Genomic DNA, 25,133 nt, shown 5'->3' on the forward strand with positions numbered 1-25,133 from the left:
TAGTTTGCCCCCGATGATGCGTTATGCAGACCTCCCTACCCTCTGGAGAGCCTTACGGTTGTGGGCGGAGCAGTTGCCGTACCAGGCGGTGATACAGCCCGACAGGATGCTCTCGATTGTGCATCTGTAAAAGTTTGAGTGTTTTTGGTGACGAGACAAATTTCTTCAGCCTCCTGAGATTGAAGAGGAGCTGCTGCGCCTTCTTCACCACTCTGTCTGTCTGTGTGGGTGGACCATTTCAGTTTGTCCGTGATGTGTACGCCAAGGAACTTAACTTTGCACCTTCTCCACTACTGTCCCGTCGATGTGGATAGGGGGCTGCTCCCTCTGCTGTTCCCTGAAGTCCACGATCATCTAATTTGTTTTGTTGACATTGAGTGTGAGGCTATTTTCTTGACACCACACTCCGAGGGCCCTCACCTCCTCCCGATAGGCTGTCTCATCGTTGTTGGTAATCAAGCCTACCACTGTGTCGTCTGCAAACTTGATTGATTTGGAGGCGTGCATGGCCATGCAGTCATCGGTGAACAGGGAGTACAGGAGAGGGCTGAGAGCGCACCCTTGTGGGACCCCAGTGTTTTTACAGAGATGAAACAAATATATAATTTATGCTTCATTTGTGAAAGAGATGGGCTACTTTGTAACCACTTTATTTTCGATCTGTCCCTGTCAGATCGGGTCGCAAATGATAGAGCCACCCACATGTATGTGAGTTTTCGCCATAAAGATCATGACTAGGAAATAACCAATTTTTGCATGGACATTGACAGTAGGAAAAGTAAACTGGTTGGGAGCCATCAGCTAATGATCAGAGAGCATTGTCTTCTTAAAATTGGTTTGTGTAGTTTGTAAATGGCTTGAAGATATGACCGCCATCTTGTCGCCACAAATTAATTACAATATGTGGTTCAACATTCCAGCATCGCAGGTGCATCAAACTAAGAAGAAAATATACTACTTTAAAATAAAGATACCCTCAATGACGCTGCCCATGCTGTCACATACGCGATAATGGCACGTGTAGACCTACAACGTTGCGATTTCTATACTTCTCTATGGTTCTCACTAAGGGGGAATAAGGGGAAAACTCAGGGAAACAGGTGTATTCATTATGTCTTGCAACGGAAACCATTTATCGTTTAAGAACCGAAATGGTACGAAACAGCGTGGGACCTACCTGAATTTGTCCAATAGAAACTCGTTTTCGTCACCAAGCTTTTCGGTTCGGAGTAAACGGTTTCTGTTGCAAAACATTTAGCAACAGACGAAACGTTTTGCAACAGAAAAGGCGTAATGAATACACCCCATGAATACCGACAAGGAATGCAACTAATTTCCTCATCAGTAACTATGCTTTATCCTTGGAATATGCAACAGGCATTTTTGATTTCATAGTTTTTGTCCACCATGGCAAAGCAGTACGACGTTTTGCTCAGGCTGTTGGTTTTAGGAGATTCCGGGGTTGGGAAAACGTGTTTGTTGTGCAGGTTCACGGATAACGAATTTAATTCATCGCATATCTCTACTATTGGTAAGCTGTTGTTGATTGCAATCTATTAGTTAGTTTGACAATTGATTAATGCAAGTTTGCCGCAAAATATGCGGCTCCCACAATAAGTGATTAAAATCAAGTAATTCTATACGAAAAGATAGAATGGACTTTCTTGTAGATTTATCATGCGGTGCTTCACCAAAATCTTTGAGGGATATGTTTCTGAAACGCTACTACGCCGTAGTCCTAACTGTGTCAAAGGTTGTCTTTGTTATTGCTACAAACTTAAACAGAGGAAATGTTTCACCGAGTGAGAACCTACTACAACTTTGAACCTGGTGATTTTTCTCAGTTTCCATGTTCAACATGTAATTCGCCCCTGGGCCCTGGCCATGGACAGTTTTAGACACCCCAGTGAGCGCTCTGTGGACAGTGGAAGTGCTTAAAATGAGTAGGGCCTTGGTCACAATTTTTTCAGAATCTGAGAGTGGAATACTTACACCCTGGTCTCTGACATGTAGTCTCAGCAGTCTCATTACAAGACAGAATGTTGAACGAACTTCATTTCAATTTAGTTTACACCTGTTGTCCGCCGATTTTTGTCCCTGTGTCGGAGGTAATCTGATACAAAATGTCAGTGTTATCAACCCGAACTAAGGTATTCTTGTCTATATTTCTGTTTTTAATTTTCAATACTGATGCAATTCGCACATGACAAAACACTTTCGCAATATATAGCCAAGCCTTTACTGAATAGCAAACACGTCCAGCTAATTGCGAGGAGAAAAGTGCTTCAGTACGCTATAATCGATTAGTGTGTTGCGCATCATATGCAATGCTTCAACAGATTGAAAATATGAGCGACAGAGGCTAGCGCCGCCGAAAAAACTCGGCTAAACAACACTTTCCTGTGGGTACCCTATATCCACCAAAAGGACCAGTAGCATGTACAATAGTGATCGGCCATTCGCAATAAACAACTTTTTGAACGGATTTGTTTAGTGACGGTCGTTAATAGGGGTGAAACGGTTACCGGTTCACGGTTTTAGTATTACCGTAGTAGTGTTACCGTTTTAATTATCATTAAAACCGTGTTTGATTACCGTGTTTTGAAAAACTCAACCAAAGTTCGCAACAGTCTGAAGCAGGCGTAGGGTTTGTGGGTTTTGTTGTGTAGAAACATTGCGGAAGGCAATGCTCGGGAGATTTCTCTGCCTTCTAAGAGGACCAAATCTGAAGTGTGGTCGTACTTTGGGTTTTACAAGAGTGCTGAGGGAAACCTAATCGAAGATGGTCACACTTTCTGCAGAATCTGAAACAACAAGAAAAAATCGCTGCGAAAGGGGGCAACACTTCAAGTCTCTTGAGTCATCTTCGTGACCACCACCCGCTACTTTAAACTGAATGCAAGGTAAGTTAACTTTTAGCTCAATGCATGATGTGGGGACTTCGGCATGTTGGGGAAATGTCATGGGTTTTGTCTAACTTACTAATAATAGCTTGTCAATCATGTAAACTGAAGCTTTCAGTGCTACCTACTCTTTTAAAAACACTACAGTTGTTCTGCTGTTGTATGCATTGTGTCTGCAGACTATATTTGCCCATTGCACACGTCATGTAGTTTAGTCACCCAACCAACATATTTTGTTCATTTAAAATCCGTCAGTTGTCGAATTGGTTGTAAAAGTGTTCCAACAGGAGAAACACGGTAAGACCCCTGTATTTATGTCAATTGTTGGGCTCATTGCATTTACTATCACTGTCTAAAGATGCATTTGTATTTGTCAATTGCATGGTCATTGCATATACTCAAATGCAACACAGACGATAGACTATGTACAGTCGTGGCCGAAAGTTTTGAGAATGACACAAATATTAATTTCCAGTTTGCTGCTTCAGTGTCTTTAGATATATGTCAGATGTTACTATGGAATAGTGAAGTATAATTACAAGCATTCCACAAGTGTCAAAGGCTTTTATTGACAATTACAGGAAGTTGATGCAAAGAAACAATATTTACAGTGTTGACCCTTCTTTTTCAAGACATCTGCAATCTGCCCTGGCATGCCGTCAGTTAACTTCTGGGCCACATGTCATGGGTGCCCATTCTGATGGCAGCCCATTCTTGCATAATCAATGCTGGAGTTTGTCCGAATTAGTGGGTTTTTGTTTGTCCACCCGCCTCTTGAGGATTGACCAAGTTCTCAATCGGATTAAGGTCTGGGGAGTTTCCTGGCCATGGACCCAAAATATTGATGTTTTGTTCCCCGAGCCACTTAGTTATCACTTTTGCCTTATGGCAAGGTGCTCCGTCTTGCTGGAAAAGGCATTGTTCGTCACCAAACTGTTCCTGGGTGGTTGGGAGAAGTTGCTCTCGGAAGATGTGTTGGTACCATTCTTTATTCATGGCTGTGTTCTTAGGCAAAATTGTGAGTGAGCCCACTCCCTTGGCTGAGAAGGAACCCCACACATGAATGGTCCCCACACATGATGCTTTACTGTTGGCATGACACAGTACTGATGGTAGTGCTCACCTTGTCTTCTCTGGACAAGCTTTTTTTCCGGATGCCCCAAACAATCAGAAAGGGGATTCATCAGAGAAAATGACTTTACCCCAGTCCTCAGCAGTCCAATCCCTGTACCGTTTGCAGAATATCATATCAGTCTGTCCCTGATGTTTTTCCTTGAGAGAAGTGGCTTCTTTGCTGCCCTTCTTGACACCAGGCCATCCTCCAAAAGTCTTTGCCTCACTTGTGCATGCAGATGCACTCACACCTGCCTGCTGCCATTCCTGAGCAAGCTCTGTACTGATGGTGCCCCGATCCCACAGCTGAATCAACTTTAGGAGACGGTCCTGGCGCTTGCTGGCCTTTCTTGGGTTCCCTGAAGCCTTCTTCACAACAATTGAACCGCTCTCCTTGAAGTTCTTGATGAGCCGATAAATGGTTGATTTAGGTGCAATCTTACTGGCAGCAATATCCTTGCCTGGGAAGACCTTTTTGTGCAAAGCAATGATGACGGCACGTGTTTCCTTGCAAGTAACCATGGTTGACAGAGGAAGAATAATGATTCCAATCACCACCCTCCTTTTGAAGCTTCCAGTCTGTTACTCGAACTCAATCAGCATGACCGTGATCTCCAGCCGTGTCCTCGTCAACACTCACACCTGTGTTAACGAGAGAATCACTGACATGATGTCAGGTGGTCCTTTTGTGGCAGGGCTGAAATGCAGTGGAAATGTTTTTTATGGATTCAGTTCATTTCCATGGCAAAGAGGGACTCTGCAATTAATTGCAATTCATCTGATCACCCTTCATAACATTCTGGAGTTTATGCAAATTGCCATCCATACAAACTGAGGCAGTAGACTTTGAAAGTTTATATTTGTGTCATTCTCAAAATGTTTGGCCACGACTGTGTGAGTGAACAATAGTAATTACAATGTAACAACGAGGGGCCATGCATCAGATCCGCCTCACCTTGCCAGGGTTTCCAGGAAGCTTTTGTGTGTCCCAGCATGCCATCAGTGTGTTCGGTGCCAGCGGGCGCTTTGTCTCCCTTCGCAGATCACTACTTAAACCTGACAAAGTAAAAATGCTGACATTTTTACATTTCAATCTCAATTGAACAAAGATGCATACATACAGGGTGTTAGGCCAGCAGCACCTTATTTATTTATGAAGGAGAGAACATGCATACAATCAGTGCTGTTCATTTTATTTGTTTACATATTTTGTTATTTTAATGTCATCACCTGCACATTGGATTTGTTTACATGTGCATGTAAGAACAATACAACCATATTGCTTTACTTGTGTTGATTTCTATGCACATTTTGATTTGCTTACTTAAGGTTGTGTTCATTAACCAGGGAAACTTTTACCTAATGGCCACATGGTGCCATCTTTTAATGTTATTATTTAAATGTTAATGCACAAAGTGCACTGTGCTGCTCATTTTATTTGTTTGCTGATTTTCAATAAAACTTGCTAAAATTATTTCAGCGTATCAGTACTTTTTTGAAAATTTCCAGCACATTTGAACAATAGCACGGTTATCAGTATTATCGTGGTAATTTTGGTCACTATAATCGTGAAATGACATTTTCATACGGTTTCCTCTATTTTTTTTAAAATATTTTTTTGCTCAAAACAACGATGACTTACCTTCAAATAAGTTACAAAATAATTCTCTAAAGAGGGTGAATCCTCAAAGCATAAACAATAAATAGTAGGGAGAATGCGTCATTCTGGTCCATGCCCAGTTTTACATAAAAAATAAAAAACTTGTTGCAGGTGATCAAATTTATTCAGGTAAAAATGTATTTGAAATAGCATTTTATGATCTGACAATGGTGGACTACGTTTTGGGCTTTACATTGGATATTTGACAAGATTCTTTGGTTTTATATATTTACTTTTTAAAACATTTTTGAACAGAACCAGCTCAATGAAAATATTCTGAATTCCCATCACTAATTTACAACTGGTAAAGGAAGACTATCATTTTATTCAACATTCTGCCTTGTAGAGACTATTCCCAGCTAGCAATGAGGAAGCAGCACTCTTCCGGGGGGATGGAACTGATTGATTCGACCCAAAATCAAAATGAATGACTGCCCAGAATCGGCCCACCTACATCGGGCCATTTCCGTCTACAGGAATTTAGCTGACATTGAATATCCCTTTGAGCATGGTGAAGTTATTGATTACACTTTGGATGTTGTAACAATACAGTCACTACAAAGTTACAGGCGTCCTTCCTAATTCCGTTGCCGGAGAGGAAGGAAACTGCTCAGGGATTTCACCATGAGATCAATGGTGACTTTAAAACAGTTAGTTTAATGGTTGTGATAGGAGAGAACTGAGGATGGATCAACAACGTTGTACACTCTACATGTTGCGTTTATTTTTGTAAAGTGTTGGTCCCATGTTTCATGAGCTGAAATAAAAGAGCCCCAAAATGTTCCATATGCCAACATTTCTCTCCAATGTTGTGCATAAATTAGTTTACATCCCTAATTAGTAAGCATTTCTTCAAGCTAAGATAATTCATCCACCTGACAGGTGTGACATATCAAGAAACTGATGAAACAGTATGACTATCACATAGGTGCACCTTATGCTGGGGACAAAAGGCCACTCTAAAATGTGCCATTTGGCACAAGACAATGCCATAGATGCCTCAAGTTGTGAGGGAGTGTGCATTTGGCATGCTGACTGCAGAAATGTCCACCAGAGCTGTTGCCAGATAATTTAATGTTAATTTCTCTACCATAAGCCGCTTCCAACTTAATTTTAGAGATTTTGGCAGTATGTCCAACCGGCCTAACAAACGCAGACCACGTGTAACCACATCAGCCCAGGACCTCCACATCTGGTTTCTTCACTTGCGGGATCATCTAAAAACAGCCACTCGGACAGTTTTTGAAACCAAAGTATTTCTGCCTGTAATAAAGCCGTTTTGTGGGGGAAAAAAATCACTGATTGCCCGGGCTGGGTTTCTCCAGTGGGTGAGCCTGGCTCCCAAGTGGGTGGGCCTAAGTCCACCCATGGCTGTGCTCCTGCCCAGTCATGTTTTAAGCCATATATTGGGGCCTAGTAAAATTATTTATGTTGACTGATTTCCTTATGTACTGTAATTCAGTGAATCTTAAATTGTTTTATTTTTTTTTTCAGTATAAATTCAATTTTATTTCATTTTCAATACATTTGAAAACATTTTTAAATGTGTTTTCACTGCCATTATGGGGTATTGTGTGTAGATTGGTGAGATTATTTTATTTAATCCATTTTGAATTCAGGCTGTAACACTACAATGTGGAAAAAGTCGAGGGGTATGAATACTTTCTGAAGGTACTGTATGATGCCAATCTGTTACCTGAAGCATATCCTGGTGTGAAAGTGTTTGCTTCAACTCTTTGTTGTTTACTGTGTTTGGCAGGTGTGGTTGTTGTTGTGAAGGTAATGTTGCAAGCAGCTGACCTTTTGCACCTGACTCTTTGATGGGTTTTTACGCTTCAACTGTGAAGCTATCACTCACACACACACACACCACTGACATTTAAATTTATATTTTCATGCGGAAGTCGATAGACAACCCAAGTCACGTCTTCCTTGGCCCTGCAGGAATGCACTGTAGTAAATAACAATTGAATTCCCTTTAGCAAGATGACCTCTAAAGACTGCTTGAAAGGACCTTCAACTGGGTTAAGTGGGTATCTTAGTAACCCAGTCCTCATCAGTATCCACTTCAAGTTTGTGTCACTGTTACCATTAGCCCAGGGGTACGAATGTTAACCTACTAGGGATACTTATTGACTAGTACAGGCTGCTTTGACACACGAGTAGGATATTTTGTGATTAGGCTACACTCTTTGAGGCTTCGGTAAAACTCCAGTCCGGCAATGAAAAAATTAAGAATAAAGATGCATGAAGGCACAAGCTCAGTATGGCAAACCGGAGGGAGATACAGAATTCAATCATAGGGAGATGGAGAAGATGGATAGAAAATGCAGCCAAGAGTAATACATGTTTGCTAAGCTTAATTTTGCTTACTTTTTTAGGAGTGGATTTCAAAATGAGAACATTAGAAGTAGATGGCATTAAAGTACGAGTGCAGATATGGTGAGTGAAAAGATCTTACAGACAATGACTTACCACAATACAGTAGTGATTGACACACTTATCACACATGTACATTTTACCTTCTGTCAAACAGTGTTAGAAATTAGCTTTACCTGTTGATTTGAGTAAGATTATAAATATTCTGAAATGTGGTCACATGTAAAACTGGGAATTACCTCTGTCTGTGTGCAGGGATACTGCTGGCCAGGAACGATACCAGACCATCACCAAACAGTACTACAGACGGGCACAGGTGGGTTCTCTATACACCAATAATCCCTGTTCAGGAATGAATAACCTGTACCAGTTTACACATATGAAGTGCCTAGTCATGTGCTCACAATCTGTCATGATAGTCCCTCCCCTCTTGATCTTTCACTAGGGAATTATCCTGGTGTACGACATCACAAGTTCCAGCTCCTTTCAGCACATTTTGAAGTGGGCTAGTGACGTGGATGAGGTAAGGCTAACACCTACTGATAAAACACAGCCCTCTCCATGTCATTATTTTTGTGCCCCCTTCTCCTTTTCTCGGGTTCTGTGTTTTGACTGACCTAGTATTTACATCGTCTCACATTGAACTGGTGCCCGGTCGTCTATTTCTCAACCCTGTCACACTGTTTCAGTTCGCCCCTGACAAGGTGCAGAGGGTCCTGGTGGGGAACAAGGCTGATGAGGAGCAGATGAGGAAAGTTCCTAAAGAACAAGGAAGCAAGGTTGGCCTTTATCTCACTGTTTGACTTCGCCATAACTATTTTCTTCCATACACAGTTGAACATTTTCCGTCCTTAATGAGCTCTTGTTACAGCTAGCAAAAACCTATGGAATGGAATTCTTTGAGACAAGTGCCTGCACCAACTGCAACATAAATGAGGTGAGACAGGCCTTAATGAGTCAATACCTTGGATATTGAACAAAAATATAAATGAAACATGCAACAATTTCTACGATTTTACTGCGTTACAGTTCATAGAAGGAAATCAGTCAATTGAAATACATTCATTAGGCCCTAGTCTATGGATTTCACATGACTGGGCAGGGGCACAGTCATGGGTGGTCCTGGGAGGGCATAGGCCCAACCACTTGGGAGCCAGGCCCAGCAAATCCGAATGAGTTTTCCCCACAAAAGGGCTTTATTACAGACTGAAATACTCTTCAGTTTCATTAGCTGTCTGGGTGGCTAGTCTCAGATGATCCCGCAGGTGAATAAGCCAAATGTGGAGGTCCTGGGCTGTCGTGTGGATGAATTATCTTGGTAAAGGAGAAATGCTCACTGACAGGGATGTAAACACATTTGTGCACAATATTTGAGAGAAATAAGCTTTTTGTGCATATGGAAATGTTTAGAAATTTTACTTCCGCTCATGAAAAATGGGACCAACACTACGTGTTTACGTTTTTATATTTTTGTTTAGTATATTTACGTTATGTTGGGGAACATGAGGCAATTGTGGTGATATATTTTCTTTACATCTTCTAGTCATTCATCCGGTTGACACAGCTGGTTCTGCAGGCTCACAAGAAAGAGATGAATGCGTTCCAGGGTTCCACTAATTTATACCTAGACATGACTTCTCTGTGGGGAGAGCAGGACAAACAGGACAGTGACGCAAACTCCCCGAAGCCCTGCACATGTTAGCAGAAGGGAAAAGCTCTCAACTTGGGGTTGTTTGGCTAGAAGAATGCCCCTTTCCCTGGGACATAATGGACATTGGAATGAGTAACTTATGAAATGTGAGGGTATGTTCTATGCTTACTGAATATTGCCCTTGCTCAGATGAATGCATTATCACTTTTTGGCCTACTCACTGTTTTAATCTTCATTCATAATTTCATAGTTACTTGGCTTTTTCATGTTTATTATCCTATTCTGCAACACCTAAACTGATGGCGCGCTGAGTTAAGTAGTCCACATGTAATAAGAACATTTGTCAGCTGAGGGAATGTTGTCTGCAATACTCTGAAAGCTGCAACTCAGTTACTGGGTATACTTAAGCCTTCTCCTGTATAATTTGTGTTGCCAAAATGTTATTTTTCATATCACAAACGACTTTGCTGTCTACCTGAAATAACAAAAACTATACTTAAAATAATTTGCAAAAAATATGAATTGTTGGACTATAGTGAAAGACAATCTGAGGCTCTTGAGTGGTCCTTTTATGAGGACAGGGAGGGTGGGCAGAGGGCAAGGCTAAATTATTAATACACAGAAATAGAATAGAATCCAAGCTATCTGGAAGGGATAATTTACCTATGGAAGACTAACCCTTTACTCAGACAAGCATTAACGCAAAAACTCAATCTAAAACTGATAATGTTCAACTCGATCTTTGAGTATGTTGTGTGAATTTCACTGCTAATACTAAGTGTTTTTCCAGGTTGAAAACCTGTAGCAAATGCCACAATGGTGCATACACATATACTATTATAAAGGGCATTTAGGGTGTCACTGATTGCTGACTGTTTTGGTGAAGTTTTTTTAATCGCTGTGCTAGCAATAAGAGCCTTTTTTTTGTGTGAAAAATAACAAATACTAATTAAAAGTCCACATTAATTTATTGGAGATCTTGTGGCTTGTTTTTGAGATTTACTAAAGAGGAGTTGAGTGAAGCCTCGGTCCTTTGAGTTTTTAAATAGAACTAGAAGATCAAGTTGGACAGTCATTTAAAAAAAAAAATCATATACTGGGAAAGGCAGGTAATGACTTGATAAATGGCTGGTTAGAAACTGAGAGGCCCTAGAATTAGCATAAAGCTGAAGATTGTGCCCATATCATAATTCATGGTTCCCTTCCTGATTATTCTCCCAGGAAAAAAAGTTGTTTGTCATGACAAACAACTGTAAATAGCTACAACCACAGTGCATTTTATTTTACATTAGATCTCTGGTAATTGTTTTGATACTGTGGAATACATTTTTACAAGATCAGATTCACAGCCGAGTCTGATTAAAACCACTAGGTGTATTTGTCCTTAATACAAAAACTTGAAGAGGTGAAGATATAAAATGGCATGTTTAATGCCTAAATTACATTTGTATGAAACACTATTTAGTGTGCAATTAATCCTGTTATGATATTATGCTGTTTTAACAAACCATGCAAGGTATAACCACAGGTTTGAGAGAACCCTCTTCATATCGATCTGTGCAAGTTTACAAGCTGAAATATGAGCATGTCTGTGTGTTAGAGAATTGTATGTCAGGTGGGTATACGTTTTCTGCAGAGTTATTTGACACCCAGGTAAGGTGAAATGGTAGCGTATATTTTTTTTGAAGTCAGATGAGCTGTAGTGGGATTAACACAGACACACTGGTCCTCACTTCTGCCAGCGTGACCATAGTACAGGACCATGACGTTCATTGCGAAGACCTATGATCTGAAGTCCACAATGCTGGAGGGGGATTCAGTAGACTCTAATGTGCTCCGAAGGGCGGTTGGTCCTCATTGAGAATGTGGCATCCCTCTGAGGGACAACCACACAGGACTATAGCCAGCTCAACCTGCTCCAGAGCAAGTACCCTCACCAGTGATTTCAATTTTTTTTATTTCACCTTTATTTAACCAGGTAGGCTAGTTGAGAACAAGTTCTCATTTGCAACTGCGACCTGGCCAAGATAAAGCATAGCAGTTCGACACACACAACAACAGAGTTACACATGGAATGAACAAAACATAGTCAATAATACAGTAGGAAAAAAAAGTCTATATACAGTGAGTTCAAATAAGGGAGTTAAGGCAATAAATAGGCCATGGTGGCGAAGTTATTACAATATGGCAATTAAACACTGGAATGGTAGATGTGCAAAAGATGGATGTGCAAGTAGAGATACTGTGGTGCAAAATAAATAAATAAATACAGTATGGGAGTTTGGTAGGTAGATAGGCTATGAGCAGGTGCAGTGATCTGTGAGCTGCTCTGACAGCTGGTTCTTAAAGCTAGTGAGGGAGATTGGAATATCCAGTTTCAGTGATTTTTTTGCAGTTCGTTCCAGTCATTGGCAGCAGAGAACTGGAAGGAAAGGCGAACAAAGGAGGAATTGGCTTTGGGGTGACCAGTGAGATATACCTGCTGGACCGTGTGCTACGAGTGGGTGCTGCTATGGTGACCAGCTGGCGGAGATAGGGCAGGGCTTTACCTAGCAGAGACTTGTAGATAACCTTTAGCCAGTGGGTTTGGCGACGAGTATGAAGCGAGGGCCAGCCAACGAGAGCGTACAGGTTGCAGTGAAGGGTAGTATATGGGGCTTTGGTGACAAAACGGATGGCACTGTGATAGACTACATCCAGTTTGCTGAGTTGAGTGTCTGAAGGCTATTTTATAGATGACATTGCCGAAGTCGAGGATCAGTAGGATGGTCAGTTTTACGAGGGTCTGTTTGGCAGCATGAGTGAAGGAAGCTTTGTTGCGAAAGAGGAAGCCAATTTAATTTTTGATTGGAGATGCTTAATGTGAGTCTGGAAGGAGAGTTTACAGTCTAGCCAGACACCTAGGTATTTGTAGTTATCCACATATTCTAAGTCAGAGCCGTCCAGAGTAGTGATGCTGGATGGGCGGGCAGGTGTGAGCAATGATCGGTTGAATAGCATGCATTTAGTTTAATTTGCGTTTAAGAGCAGTTGGAGGCCACGGAAGGAGAGTTGTATGGCATTGAAGCTCGTCTGGAGGTTACAGTGTCCAAAGAAGGGCCAGAAGTATACAGAATGGTGTCTGCGTAAAGGTGGATCAGAGAATCACCAGCACCAAGAGCGACATCATTGATGTATACAGAAAGAGTCGGCCCGAGAATTGAACCCTGTGGCAGCCCCATAGAGACGTACAGAGGTACAGACAACAGGCCCTCCGATTTGACACACTGAGCTCTATCAGAGAAGTAGTTGGTGAACCAGGCGAGGCAATCATTTGAGAAACCAAGGCTGTTGAGTCTGCCAATAAGAATGTGGTGATTGACAGAGTCGAAAGCCTTGGCCAGGTCGATGAATACAGCTGCACAGTAATATCTCTTATCGATGGCAGTTATGATATCGTTAAGGACCTTGAGCGTGGCTAAGGTGCACCCATGACCACCTCTGAAACCAGATTGCATAGTGGAGAAGGTACGATGTGATTCAAAATGGTCAGTAATCTGTTTGTTAACTTGACTTTCGAAGACCTTAGAAGATGCAGGGTAGGATAGACATAAGTCTGTAGCAGTTTGGGTCTAGAGTGTCTCCCCCTTTGAAGAGGGGGATTGCGGCAGCTTTCCAATCTTTGGGAATCTCAGACAATACGAGAGGATGAACAGGCTAGTAATAGGGGTGCAACAATTTCGGCAGATAATTTAAGAAAGAGAGGGTCCAGATTGTCTAGCCCAGCTGATTTGTAGGGGTCCAGATTTTGCAGCTCTTTCAGAACATCAGCTATCTGGATATGGGTGAAGGAGAAATTGTGGTCGCTTGGGCGGGTTGCTGTGGAGGATGCCGGGTAGTTGACCGGGGTAGGGGTAGCCAGGTGGAAAGCATGGCCAGCTGTAGAGAAATGCTTATTGAAATTCTCAGTTCTAGTGGATTTGTCGGTTGTAACAGTGTTTCCTAGCTTCAGAGCAGTGGGTAGCTGGGATGAGGTGCTCTTATTGTCCATGGACTTTACAGTGTCCCAGAAAAGCTAGCCTTAGCTTTCCTAACTGCCTGTGTATATTGGTTCCTAACTTGAAAAGTTGCATATCACGGGGGCTATTTGATGCTAATACAGAACGCCACAGGATGTTTTTGTGCTGGTCAAGGGCAGTCAGGTCTGGAGAGAACCAAGGGCTATATCTGTTCCTGGTTCAATTTGTTTTGAATGGGGCATTTTTATTTAAGATTGTGAGGAAGGCACTTTTAAAGAATAACCAGGCATCCTCTACTGTCGGGATGAGGCCAATGACGTTCCAGCATACCCCGGCCAGGTCGATTAGAAAGGCCTGCTCGCAGAAGTGTTTTAGGGAGCGTTTGACAGTGATGAGGGGTGGTCGTTTGCTCGCAGACCCATTACGGATGCAGGCAATGAGGCAGTGATCGCTGAGATCTTGGTTGAAAACAGCAGAGGTGCATTTGGAGGGTGAGTTAGTTAGGATGATATCTATGAGGGTGCCCGTGTTTACGGATTTGGGGTTATATCTGGTAGGTTCATTGATAAGTTGTGTGAGATTGAGGGCATCAAGCTTAGATTGTAGGATGGCCGGGGTGTTAAGCATGTCCCAGTTTAGGTCACCTAGCAGCACGAGCTCAGAAGATGGATGGGGGGCAATCATATCACATATGGTGTCGAGGGCACAGCTGGGGGCAGAGGGTGGTCTATAGCAAGCAGCAATGGTGAGAGACTTTTAGAAGTCTCAGCAATGGTGAATTTTTAGAAGTAGAAGCTCAAATTGTTTGGGTACAGACCTGGATAGTAAGACAACCTGCAGAGTTCTATCTTTGCAGTAAATTGCAACACCGTCCCCTTTGGCAGTTCTATCTTGTCGGAAAATGTTAAGAATGGAAATTAAGGTTTTTGGTGGTCTTCCTAAGCCAGGATTCAGACACGGCTAGGACATCCGGATTGGTGGAGTGTGCTAGGGCAGTGAATAAAACAAACTTACGGAGGAGGCTTCTAATGTTAACATGCATGAAACCAAGGCTTTTACGGTTGCAGAAGTCAACAAATGAGAGTCTGGGGGATGGGAGTGGTAGTAGACACTGCGGGGCCTCGATTGACCTCTACATCACCAGAGGAGGAGTAGGATAAGGGTACGGCTAAAGGCTAACAGAACTGGATGCCTAGTTTGTTCAGAACAGAGTAAAAGGAGCAGATTTCTGGGCACCGTAGAATATATTCAAGGCATAATGTACAGGCAAAGGTATAGTAGGATGTGAATACAGTGGGGGTAAACCTGTGCATATAGTGATAATGAAAGATTGTCTCTAGAAATAGCATTTAAACCAGGTGATGTCTCTGCGTGTGTGGGGGATGGAACTAAATTGTTAGTTGAAGCGTGTTGAGCAGTTCTAGAGGCTCTACGGTGAAATAAAACAATAGTTACAAACCAGAACAGCAATCGACATGGCATGGTGACATTAGGGAAAGGCATGCGTAGCCGGGTGATCATAAGTCTACTGCGTGGCTTCAGGCAGCTAACGGCACGGGGCTAGCAGGCTAACAGAAAGGCCTTAGAGGGATGACGCGATGGAGGGAAGTCTGTTGTGGCCCCCTCGTGCAGTTACATCAGCGGACGGATCAGCAGGGCTCAGTGTGGTAAACCAGGCCAATTGGCAAAATATGTATAGTGGCCAAAGAAATATGTCCGAAGGGCCTCTTAAGCCAGTAGTCCAATGTGCTTTAGATAGCTAGCAGGCCGCAGATTAGCGGCTGTGCGTTCAGGGGTCGTTAGCTGCTATAATTCCAGGTGGAAAAAAATCAAATAAAAAACAATACACATTTAAATAAATAAATAGGTTCAGAGCTTGCGGTAGGTATCCGGAGATATCGAGAAGAGTAAGTCCGACTAGCTCTGGTTTGAGTCTCGCTGAACAGACTGGCGAGAGTTGTCCGGGATAAAGGTAGCTGATGACCGCTAGCAAAGGCTAGCTGACTGCTAGCTATTGGCTTCGGAATGTATTCGATGGGCCTCGTAAGCCAACAGTCTGTTGTGCTCTAGACAGCTAGCATTCAGGGGACGTTAGCTGCGAAGGTCGGAAAGTGAGAAGGTTCAGAGCTTGCGATAGGAATCCGGGGATATGGAGAGAGAAATAGGTCCGGTATGCTCTGGTTGAATCGCGTTGTACAAACTGGTGAGAGCTTTCCGAGCTAGAGGATAGCTGATGATCATTAGCTGGCTAGTTTGTTGGAGAGATTCCAGTAATCGAGGCAGACATACGTTAGTGAAAAAGCGGGTCGACACCACATTGGGTGAGGCGGGTTGCAGGAGAGTAGTTTGAAGTAAGGGTTTAGAAAAATATAAGATATGTGAAAAATACACTGCTCAAAAAAATTAAGGGAACACTTAAACAACACAATGTAACTCCAAGTCAATCACACTTCTGTGAAATCAAACTGTCCACTTAGGAAGTAACACTGACAATAAATTTCACATGCTGTTGTGCAAATGGAATAGACAACAGGTGGAAATTTTAGGCAATTAGCAAGACACCCCCAATAAAGGAGTGGTTCTGCAGGTGGTGACCACAGACCACTTCTCAGTTCCTATGCTTCCTGGCTGATGTTTTGGTCACTTTTGAATGCTGGCGGTGCTTTCACTCTAGTGGTAGCATGAGACGGAGTCTACAACCCACACAAGTGGCTCAGATAGTGCAGCTCATCCAGGATGGGAAATCAATGCGAGCTGTGGCAAGAAGGTTTGCTGTGTCTGTCAGCGTAGTGTCCAGAGCATGGAGGCGCTACCAGGAGACAGGCCAGTACATCAGGAGATGTGGAGGAGGCCGTAGGAGGGCAACAACCCAGCAGCAGGACCGCTACCTCCGCCTTTGTGCAAGGAGGAGAACTGCCAGAGCCCTGCAAAATGACCTCCAGCAGGCCACAAATGTGCATGTGTCTGCTCAAATGGTCAGAAACAGACTCCATGAGGGTGGTATGAGGGCCCGATGTCCACAGGTGGGGGTTGTGCTTACAGCCCAACACCGTGCACGCCGTTTGGCAATTGCCAGAGAACACCAAGGTTGTCAAATTCGCCACTGGCACCCTATGCTCTTCACAGATGAAAGCAGGTTCACACTGAGCATGTGACAGAGTCTGGAGATGCTGTGGAGAACGTTCTGCTGCCTGCAACATTCTCCAGCATGACCGGTTTGGCGGTGGGTCAGTCATGGTGTGGGGTGGCATTTCTTTGGGGGGGCGCACAGCCCTCCATGTGCTCGCCAGAGGTAGCCTGACTGCCATTAGGTACCGAGATGAGATCCTCAGACCCCTTGTGAGACCATATGCTGGTGCGGTTGGCCCTGGGTTCCTCCTAATGCCAGACAATGCTAGACCTCATGTGGCTGGAGTGTGTCAGCAGTTTCTGCAAGAGGAAGGCATTGATGCTATGGACTGGCCTGCCCGTTCCCCAGACCTGAATCCAATTGAGAACATCTGGGACATCATGTCTTGCTCCATCCACCAACGCCACGTTGCACCACAGACTGTCCAGGAGTTGGCGGATGCTATAGTCCAGGTCTGGGAGGAGATCCCTCAGGAGACCATCCGCCACCTCATCAGGAGCATGCCCAGGCGTTGTAGGGAGGTCCTACAGGCACGTGGAGGCCACACACACTACTGAGCCTCATTTTGACTTGTTTTAAGGACATTACATCAAAGTTGGATCAGCCTGTAGTGTGGTTTTCCACTTTAATTTTGAGTGTGACTCCAAATCCAGACCTCCATGGGTTGATAAATTTGATTTCCCTTGATATTTTTTGTGTGATTTTGTCGTCAGCACATTCAACTATGTAAAGAAAAAAGTATTTAATAACAATATTTAATTCATTCAGATCTAGGATGTGTTATTTTAGTGTTCCCTTTATTTTTTTTTAGCAGTGTATATAAAAATATATATACATGGGACACGACAAGACGAAGGACAAATACGTCTGACTGCTACGCCATCTTGGATCATTTTGTGGTCCTGGGTTTCCCCTGCAATTGGTTTGGCTACCAATTCAGTATGCAACATCTTGGCCTGGTTATGTGGTTCAGTGAAATCCATTAAAAACAAGCTAATCTAGTAAAATAATCTGTTACCAGTATGAGTTAATTTAATAAATCATGAATGTTGGATGAGAATGTTAGTGTTTTACAGGAGAACTATTCAGGATCTCCCCATTTTAACTCATTGAGGTATGTGCGACCAGGAGATGGCTACCAGCCTGGCTTCACGGTCTTTGAGAAGCGTGACGTGAATGGAACCAACACCCACCCTGTCTTCGTCTATTTGAACGACAAACTTCCCTACCCTGATGATGATGATCCACACTCCCTCACCCAGGATCCTAAATTCCTCACCTGGAGTACCATCAGCAGGACAGACATTTTGAGAAATTCCTGGTTGTGCCAGAAGGGAGAGCCCTTTAAACGGTACAGCAAAAAATGTGAAACTATCAACTTGGAGCCTGAAATCCAAAGCCTGAGTCTAACCAAGACTTTAAAATGGCATTCAAATGTTTTTCTTGTGCACTACTCTTTCTGCTACACAAATAACTTCACATCTATGATGGTAGAGAGGACCTGTTATGGTGTCGTCCATCCTTTTGAGGTTTATTGAACGAGGGTAATATTCTAAAAACCTATGGGAATATTATCTGAAGCCTTGTAAATGCTCAAGTGTTGTTGGTCATGTTTCAATAGTTTGTCTCCCCTATGTATTTATTTGGAAAGTGAAGATAATGTTTAGTTTGGCGCTATACTCCAGCGTTCTGGATGTGAGAATGTTTTGTGAGGCGACGGCACAGAATATGACCTTTTTTATTTGAGGGTATTTTCATACATATCTGTTTTAACATTTAGAAATGAATGCACTTTATCTACTTCCCACATTTTTAAAGGTGTCATGTTTGACTATGCTAACTTTATTTGCAGTTTTTGGTTGTTTCCTATTATTTTGTGCCCAATAGAAACTAGTGGTAAATGTGTTGTCTTTTTGAATATCACTTTTTTTGCAAATAAGAATATAATTTGTTTCTGAAATTACTTTGACATTAAAACATTTTGAGCATTACACATTTGATTTAGTAGCCTACTAGTTCATTCCCCCCAAACATGCTAACCTCTTACCATTACCAATAATAGGGGAGGTTAGATTTTTTTGGGGGGGCAGTTCATAATATGACATGCCTGTGTAACTTTCTCATTCATCATTATTCACAATGCATTTATGATTATGCCTAATCATGGTACATTCATATTCTATTCACAATAAGTGTCTGACTTAGTGAACCCTTTCCTCGCTCTATTCCCATGCTGGCCAGCAGGTGATGCCACTGACTCATTGAGGAAAAAGTAACATTATTGTCAAAGTTGACACATAACTGTAGTTGGAATGAAGTTATTGTATTCTACTTCTATTACCCAAAAAGTATCTAATTGTTCCACCATACAGCACGTGTAGTAATCATGTTATAATTTGACATTTTCTAGTTTCACATGACATGTTATTTTAACGATTTTTAAAGACCTTTTGTGTTGCAGAGTAGAAATAATATATTAGTCGTACAGGTGTTGTATATCTTGTTTAGAAAGGTACTTCCAGGTAATTCCCCTGCACTGAACCACCCTCATGATAACAGAGGCTGGCCTGCTATAATAGATCTGTTTCTGTGTCTTCAGGCATTAGCATACGTAATGGTGCCAAGTTTCTCAACACCACACCCCCTGCATTTCTGCAGTCCCCTTGTCTACCCTGTCCATCCTGTCCTCACTGAACACTAGAACACCTCCAGTCTTTCTTCTGATCCCCATTGTTTTAGTTCCAATAAATGGGAAGTTTTGGCAGAGCCACACAGCAGTCCCATCTACTGCTGATTGAGAGACAGTGCTGCTGAGTAATGCCCTAATATAATTTATGTTATGGCAGTCCCTGGCGAGATCTGTGATAACAGTGAAAGGTTAGGCTACTCTTCTCTGAGAGGTAGCTATGCATTTTCTCTAAAGCCTGTGTTTTTTGCAAGTAGAATGAGTGCCTTGACTAATGCAATATCGTAGCTCAGTCCAGCAACAACACACAGCCCGTATTCCCCCATAGCCAAAATGTACAAGAACTCAAGCCTATAACTCGTTATGGCAAACAGAAAGCTCATATGACACGGAAATTATTGATTGCATTTAATCAGCGGCAGGGTAGCCTAGTGGTTAGAGCGTTGGACTAGTAACCGGAAGGTTGCAAATTCAAACCCCCGAGCTGACAAGGTTCAAATCTGTCGCTCTGCCCCTGAACAGGCAGATAACCCACTGTTCCTAGGCCGTCATTGAAAATAAGAATTGGTTCTTAACTGACTTGCCTAGTTAAATAAAGGTAAAACAATTAAAATATCACATTGACTGATTTTCACAGTATTGCAGTTGAGTATTGCAGATGCTCTATCCTAGATGGGGGATGTTTTATTTTCGAAAAGCCAATTCAAGAGCGCTACTGCAGAAACTCAACCAGGTGAGCAGAAATTGATTTGTTACCACAGTAACGTTTGCTTTATAGTAAGAAGTCCTCTCGCGAGATTCCAGTACAGTGAGGGAGGATGTTGGTATGATCTCATCTCTACAGCAGCTGCATAGTGCAGCGAAGCAAACCCGTAACTTTGTATCAAACTTCTACATATCTGACGAAGGCAACAGGATCATTGGGATTTTAACCGGAACGGAAACAACTGTTTAAAGCAATATACATAACGGTGTTGCTGCATTTTTACACTGACGGGTCCTGGAAAACAAAAGGGGAAAAACGCTTAGTATTGTGTTCATGCCATCCAATGGTTGACGGGAAGAGGAGAAAAGGTGAGTCGGGAAACATGCGTTTTAACGTTGGGGAACGATCCATGTCATGTGCATGATGTTTTGAGGTACATGGTCTCAAGCAACATCAGGATAGTTTCCTCAACCAATAAACATTTTAAACAGCTACATCTAACCGAATAGTATGTGTTCTTAAGTAGCCTACATTAGAGTGCGCAATCAGGGTATTTTCTTTCCCGAAATTAGGAGGGAACCAGAAAGGTTGCTTTGTGGGTTCAGAACGCGCACTCTGCGCGTGACACGAGTGGAAAATGTCAATTTTGGTCAATGCAAACCGCAATTATATCACGTTCGATGTGCATTGTTTTGGATGCAACTTGGGTTTGGTGATTTCCAGGTGGCATCGAGCAAACGGGCTTGATGTAATAGCGCTGTAATAGGTGTGTAATGCTGCAGCTTTCTGTGTAGTCCCCTCCTTAGCAAGCTATAAGCTATAGCCTACATCATTTTCTACCATTAATATAGTTAGTTCGGTGGGTTAATGTGGTGGGTTAATGTTGATGTTCCTTTGTAAGTGACTGACCACTATCAACCCAAATGGTTAAACTATTGGACATTACACATTTGAGCTACACATTTGATTTAGTATAGTAGGCTACGTGGTGAAGTAGCTTGATGGATCTTGCTATTAGCAAGGCAACAACCATTGATGTGGTTTGGACTATCACAAGGGATAACACTATTGTCTACTCAACCACTTGGTAGAAAAACTACAGTATTGCTCAACACCGTGCACTTAGGAGAAACCCCTTCAAATGAGTAGATTCGGCTATTTCAGCCACACCCATTGCTGACAGGTGTAAACATTCGAGCAAACAGCCATGCAATCTCTATAGACAAACATTGGCTGTAAAATGGCCTTACTGAAGAGTTTAGTGACTTTCAATGTGGCACCGTCATAGGATGCCAACTTTCAAACAAGTCAGTTCATCACATTTCTGCCCTGTAAATGCTGTTATTGTGAAGTGGAAACGTCTAGGAGCAACAACGGCTCAGCCACGAAATGGTAGCCACACATGCTCACAGAACAGGACCACCGAGTACTGAGGTACGTACAAATCGTCTGTCCTCAGTTGCAATACTCACTACTGAGTTCCAAACTGCCTCTGTGAGTAACGTCAGCACAATAACTGTTCATCGGGAGCTTTGTGAAATGGTTTTCCATGGTCGAGCAGCTGCACACAAGCCTAAGATCACCCTGCGCAATGCCCAGCGTCGGCTGGAGTGGTGTAAAGTTTGCCGCCATTGGACTCTGGTGCAGTGGAAACTGGTTCTCTGGAGTGAATAATCACTCTTTACCATCTGGCAGCCCCAAATGCATAGTGCCAACTGTAAAGTTTGGTGGAGGAGGAATAATGGTCTGAGGCTGTTTATCATTGTTCGGGCTAGGCCCCTTAGTTCCAGTGAAGGGAAATCTTAACGCTACAGCATACAATTACATTCTGCTTCCAACTTTGTGGCAACAGTTTGGCAAAGGCCCTTTCCTATTTCAGCATGACAAAGCCCACATTCCCAAAGTGAGATCCATACAGAAATGGTTTGTTGAGATCGGTGTGGAAGAACTTGACTGCCCTGCACAGAGCCCTGTCCTCAACCACATCAAATACCTTTGGGATGAATTGGAATGCTGACTGCGAGCCAGGCCTAATTACCCAACATCAGAGCCCGACCTCACTACCCGCAACAGTGTTCCAGCATCTAGTGAAAAGCCTTCCCAGAAGAGTGGAGGCTGTTATAGCAGCAAAGGGGGACTAACTCCACATTAATGCCCATGATTTTGGAATGAGATGTTCAGCAAGTGTCCACATATTTTTGGTCATGTAGTTTATTTTTGTGTGCAACCTGTGAGACAAAAATATAACCGCATCATATAAAGTGTTGGTCCCATGTTTCATGAGCTGAAATAGGTCCCAGAAATGTTCCATATGCCCAAGAAATGTATTTCTCTCAAATTTTGTGCTCAAATTAGTTTACATTCCTGTTAGTGAGCATTTTTCCTTTGCCAAGATAATCCATCCACCTGACAGGTGTGGCATATCAAAAAGCTGATTAAACAGCATGATCATTACACAGGTCCACTTGTGCTGGGGACAATAAAAGGCCACTCTAAAATGTGTCGTTTTGTCATTCAACACAATGCCACAGATGTCTCAAGTTTTGACGGAGCGTGCAATTGGCATGCTGACTGCAGGAATGGCCACCAGAGCTATTGCCAGAGAATTGAGTGTTCATTTCGCTACCATAAACTGCCTACAACGTCGTTTTAGAGAATTTGGCAGTACATCCGAATGGGCCTCACAACCCCATACCACATGTAACTACTCCAGCTCTCCACATCCGGCTTCTTCACCTGTGGGATCGTCTGAGACCAGCCACCTGGACAGCTGATGAAACTGTGGGTTTGCACAACCAAAGAATTTCTGTACAAACGGTCTCAGGGAAGCTCATCTGTCTGTTTGTCGTCCTCACCAGGGTCTTGACCTGACTGCAGTTTAGCGTCAAAACCGAATTCAGTGGGCAAACTCTCACCTTCGATGGCCACTGGCATGCTGGAGAAGTGTGCACTTTACAGATGAATCCCGGTTTCAACTGTACCGGCAGATGGCAGACAGCATGCATGCCGTTGTGTGGGTGAGTGGTTTGCTGATGTCAACTTTGTGAACAGAGTGCCCCATGGTGGCGGTGATGTTATGGTATGGGCAAGTATAAATCAAATCAAAATCAAATCAAATTTATTTATATAGCCCTTCGTACATCAGCTGATATCTCAAAGTGCTGTACAGAAACCCAGCCTAAAACCCCAAACAGCAAGCAATGCAGGTGTAGAAGCACGGTGGCTAGGAAAAACTCCCTAGAAAGGCCAAAACCTAGGAAGAAACCTAGAGAGGAACCAGGCTATGTGGGGTGGCCAGTCCTCTTCTGGCTGTGCCGGGTGGAGATTATAACAGAACATGGCCAAGATGTTCAAATGTTCATAAATGACCAGCATGGTCGAATAATAATAAGGCAGAACAGTTGAAACTGGAGCAGCAGCACAGTCAGGTGGACTGGGGACAGCAAGGAGTCATCATGTCAGGTATTCCTGGGGCATGGTCCTAGGGCTCAGGTCTGGAGCAGCAGCACGGTATAAGCTATGGACAACAAACACAATTGAATTTTATTGATGGCAATTTGAATGCACAGAGATAACGTGATGAGATCCTGAGGCCCATTGTCGTGCCATTTAGCTCTCGCCATCATCTCATGTTTCAGCATGATAATGCACGGCCCCATGTCACAAGTATCTGTACACAATTCCTAGAAGCTGAAAATGTCCCAGTTCTTCCATGAACTGTATACTCACCAGACGTATCTTTTAGCATATTTGGGATGCTCTGGATCGACGTGTACAACAGCATGTTCCAGTTCCCACCAATATCCAGAAACTTCTCACAGCTATTAAAGAGGAGTGGGACAACATTCCACAGGCCACAATCAATAGCTTGATCAACTCTATGCGAAGGAGATGTGTCACGCTGCATGAGGTGAATGTTGGTCACACCAGATACTGACTGGTTTTTTGATCCACGCCACTACCTTTTTTAAAAGGTATCTGTGACCAACAGATGCATATCTGTATTCCAGTCATGTGACATCCATATTTTAGGGCCTCATTTATTTATTTAAATTGGCTGATCTCCTTATATGAACTGTAACTCAGTAAAATCGTAGAAATTGTTGTGTTGCGTTTATTTTTTTGTTCAGTGTACTTAGTTTCAGGGGCAATTCAAATGCCTCACTGACCAAGTAATAGGCTATTGAATAACATAACGCTATTGGTTGAAACTTTATAAGGCAGGCAATGTTTTGGAATTGAATGAGCCCTACAGTGGCAAATCTGGATTCACTTGGACACAGGACTTGAATTAGACCTCTATGACCGGCTGTTACTCACAGTTCCAGTAGCTGTCAGAAGGAGTCCAAATAGAGTATATTTAGCACTCATTCACTGTTTGCTCTTTTTTTCTATATCTTTGCATTTCTACTTGCTGTCCTATGCAGATAAGAGATTCAGTGTTTAATTCCTCCCCTAATATTCCATCTGTATTGGTGTATGCTATTCTGTGGAAACCTCCTTGGTTATGGTGGGATGTGTCAGATAGGGGGAGGAAAGAATATTGAGTTGCATAGTTGGCAAAATATTAGCATTCTTCATAAGCTTGGCTGACTGATGACTGGGATAACATCAGTCAGGTCCATAGTCATAACAATTGAAGACTTCTGTTTTGCCGCTTAATAAATATTTTCTTTACACCATTACTCTCATATTTAGTCAGATATTGTTTTGCTGAAGCCAAATCATCATGCAAACTGGACCAGTGCCTCTTATTATGGAGTTTTCACTTTAAATCAATCCAGTGCTGACACTACTATGGGAAAAATAATGTTTCTATTTTAATCATCATTGATGGGCAAACCAGTCTACTTTGTGCTATAGACAAAAATATCCTTCATGGTTAACATAAGACAATAGTATAGGCT

The 25,133-nt window shown here is 42.7% G+C and overlaps 2 protein-coding genes and 1 pseudogene across 5 annotated transcripts in view; all 3 read left to right on the forward strand.

Moving 5' to 3' along the window:
- The first annotated feature begins 1,377 nt into the window (after positions 1 to 1,377).
- Positions 1,378 to 10,674, forward strand: LOC139383866 (ras-related protein Rab-15-like). 2 transcript variants are annotated; one of them, XM_071128454.1, is made up of 8 exons: positions 1,437 to 1,531; positions 2,802 to 2,903; positions 8,058 to 8,118; positions 8,311 to 8,371; positions 8,501 to 8,578; positions 8,745 to 8,834; positions 8,927 to 8,992; positions 9,599 to 10,674. In XM_071128454.1, exons 2-8 carry the CDS (start codon positions 2,897 to 2,899, stop codon positions 9,755 to 9,757), a joined length of 522 nt encoding a protein of 173 aa, XP_070984555.1. In that variant the 5' UTR covers positions 1,437 to 1,531; positions 2,802 to 2,896; the 3' UTR covers positions 9,758 to 10,674. The 2 variants fall into 2 exon arrangements, with proteins under 2 accessions (XP_070984554.1, XP_070984555.1); XM_071128453.1 differs by lacking the exon at positions 2,802 to 2,903 and having other exon boundaries at positions 1,378 to 1,531.
- A 794-nt stretch (positions 10,675 to 11,468) lies between these two features.
- LOC139383575 (glutathione peroxidase 2-like) lies at positions 11,469 to 18,372 on the forward strand (annotated as a pseudogene).
- Positions 18,373 to 20,371: 1,999 nt separating this feature from the next.
- LOC139383698 (signal-induced proliferation-associated 1-like protein 1) overlaps positions 20,372 to 25,133 on the forward strand; it is an 85,013-nt gene continuing 80,251 nt past the window's right edge. Inside the window, exons 1-2 of one of the 3 annotated variants that reach the window (XM_071128253.1) lie at positions 20,372 to 20,594; positions 23,085 to 23,243. The gene's annotated coding sequence lies outside the window, so the exon portion shown is untranslated. The remainder of the gene's footprint in view (positions 20,595 to 23,084; positions 23,244 to 25,133) is intronic. The other 2 variants (XM_071128251.1, XM_071128252.1) reach the window with 2 other exon arrangements.

Source organism: Oncorhynchus clarkii, chromosome 25 (genome assembly GCF_045791955.1).
Source record: "Oncorhynchus clarkii lewisi isolate Uvic-CL-2024 chromosome 25, UVic_Ocla_1.0, whole genome shotgun sequence".
Lineage (NCBI taxonomy): Eukaryota > Metazoa > Chordata > Actinopteri > Salmoniformes > Salmonidae > Oncorhynchus > Oncorhynchus clarkii.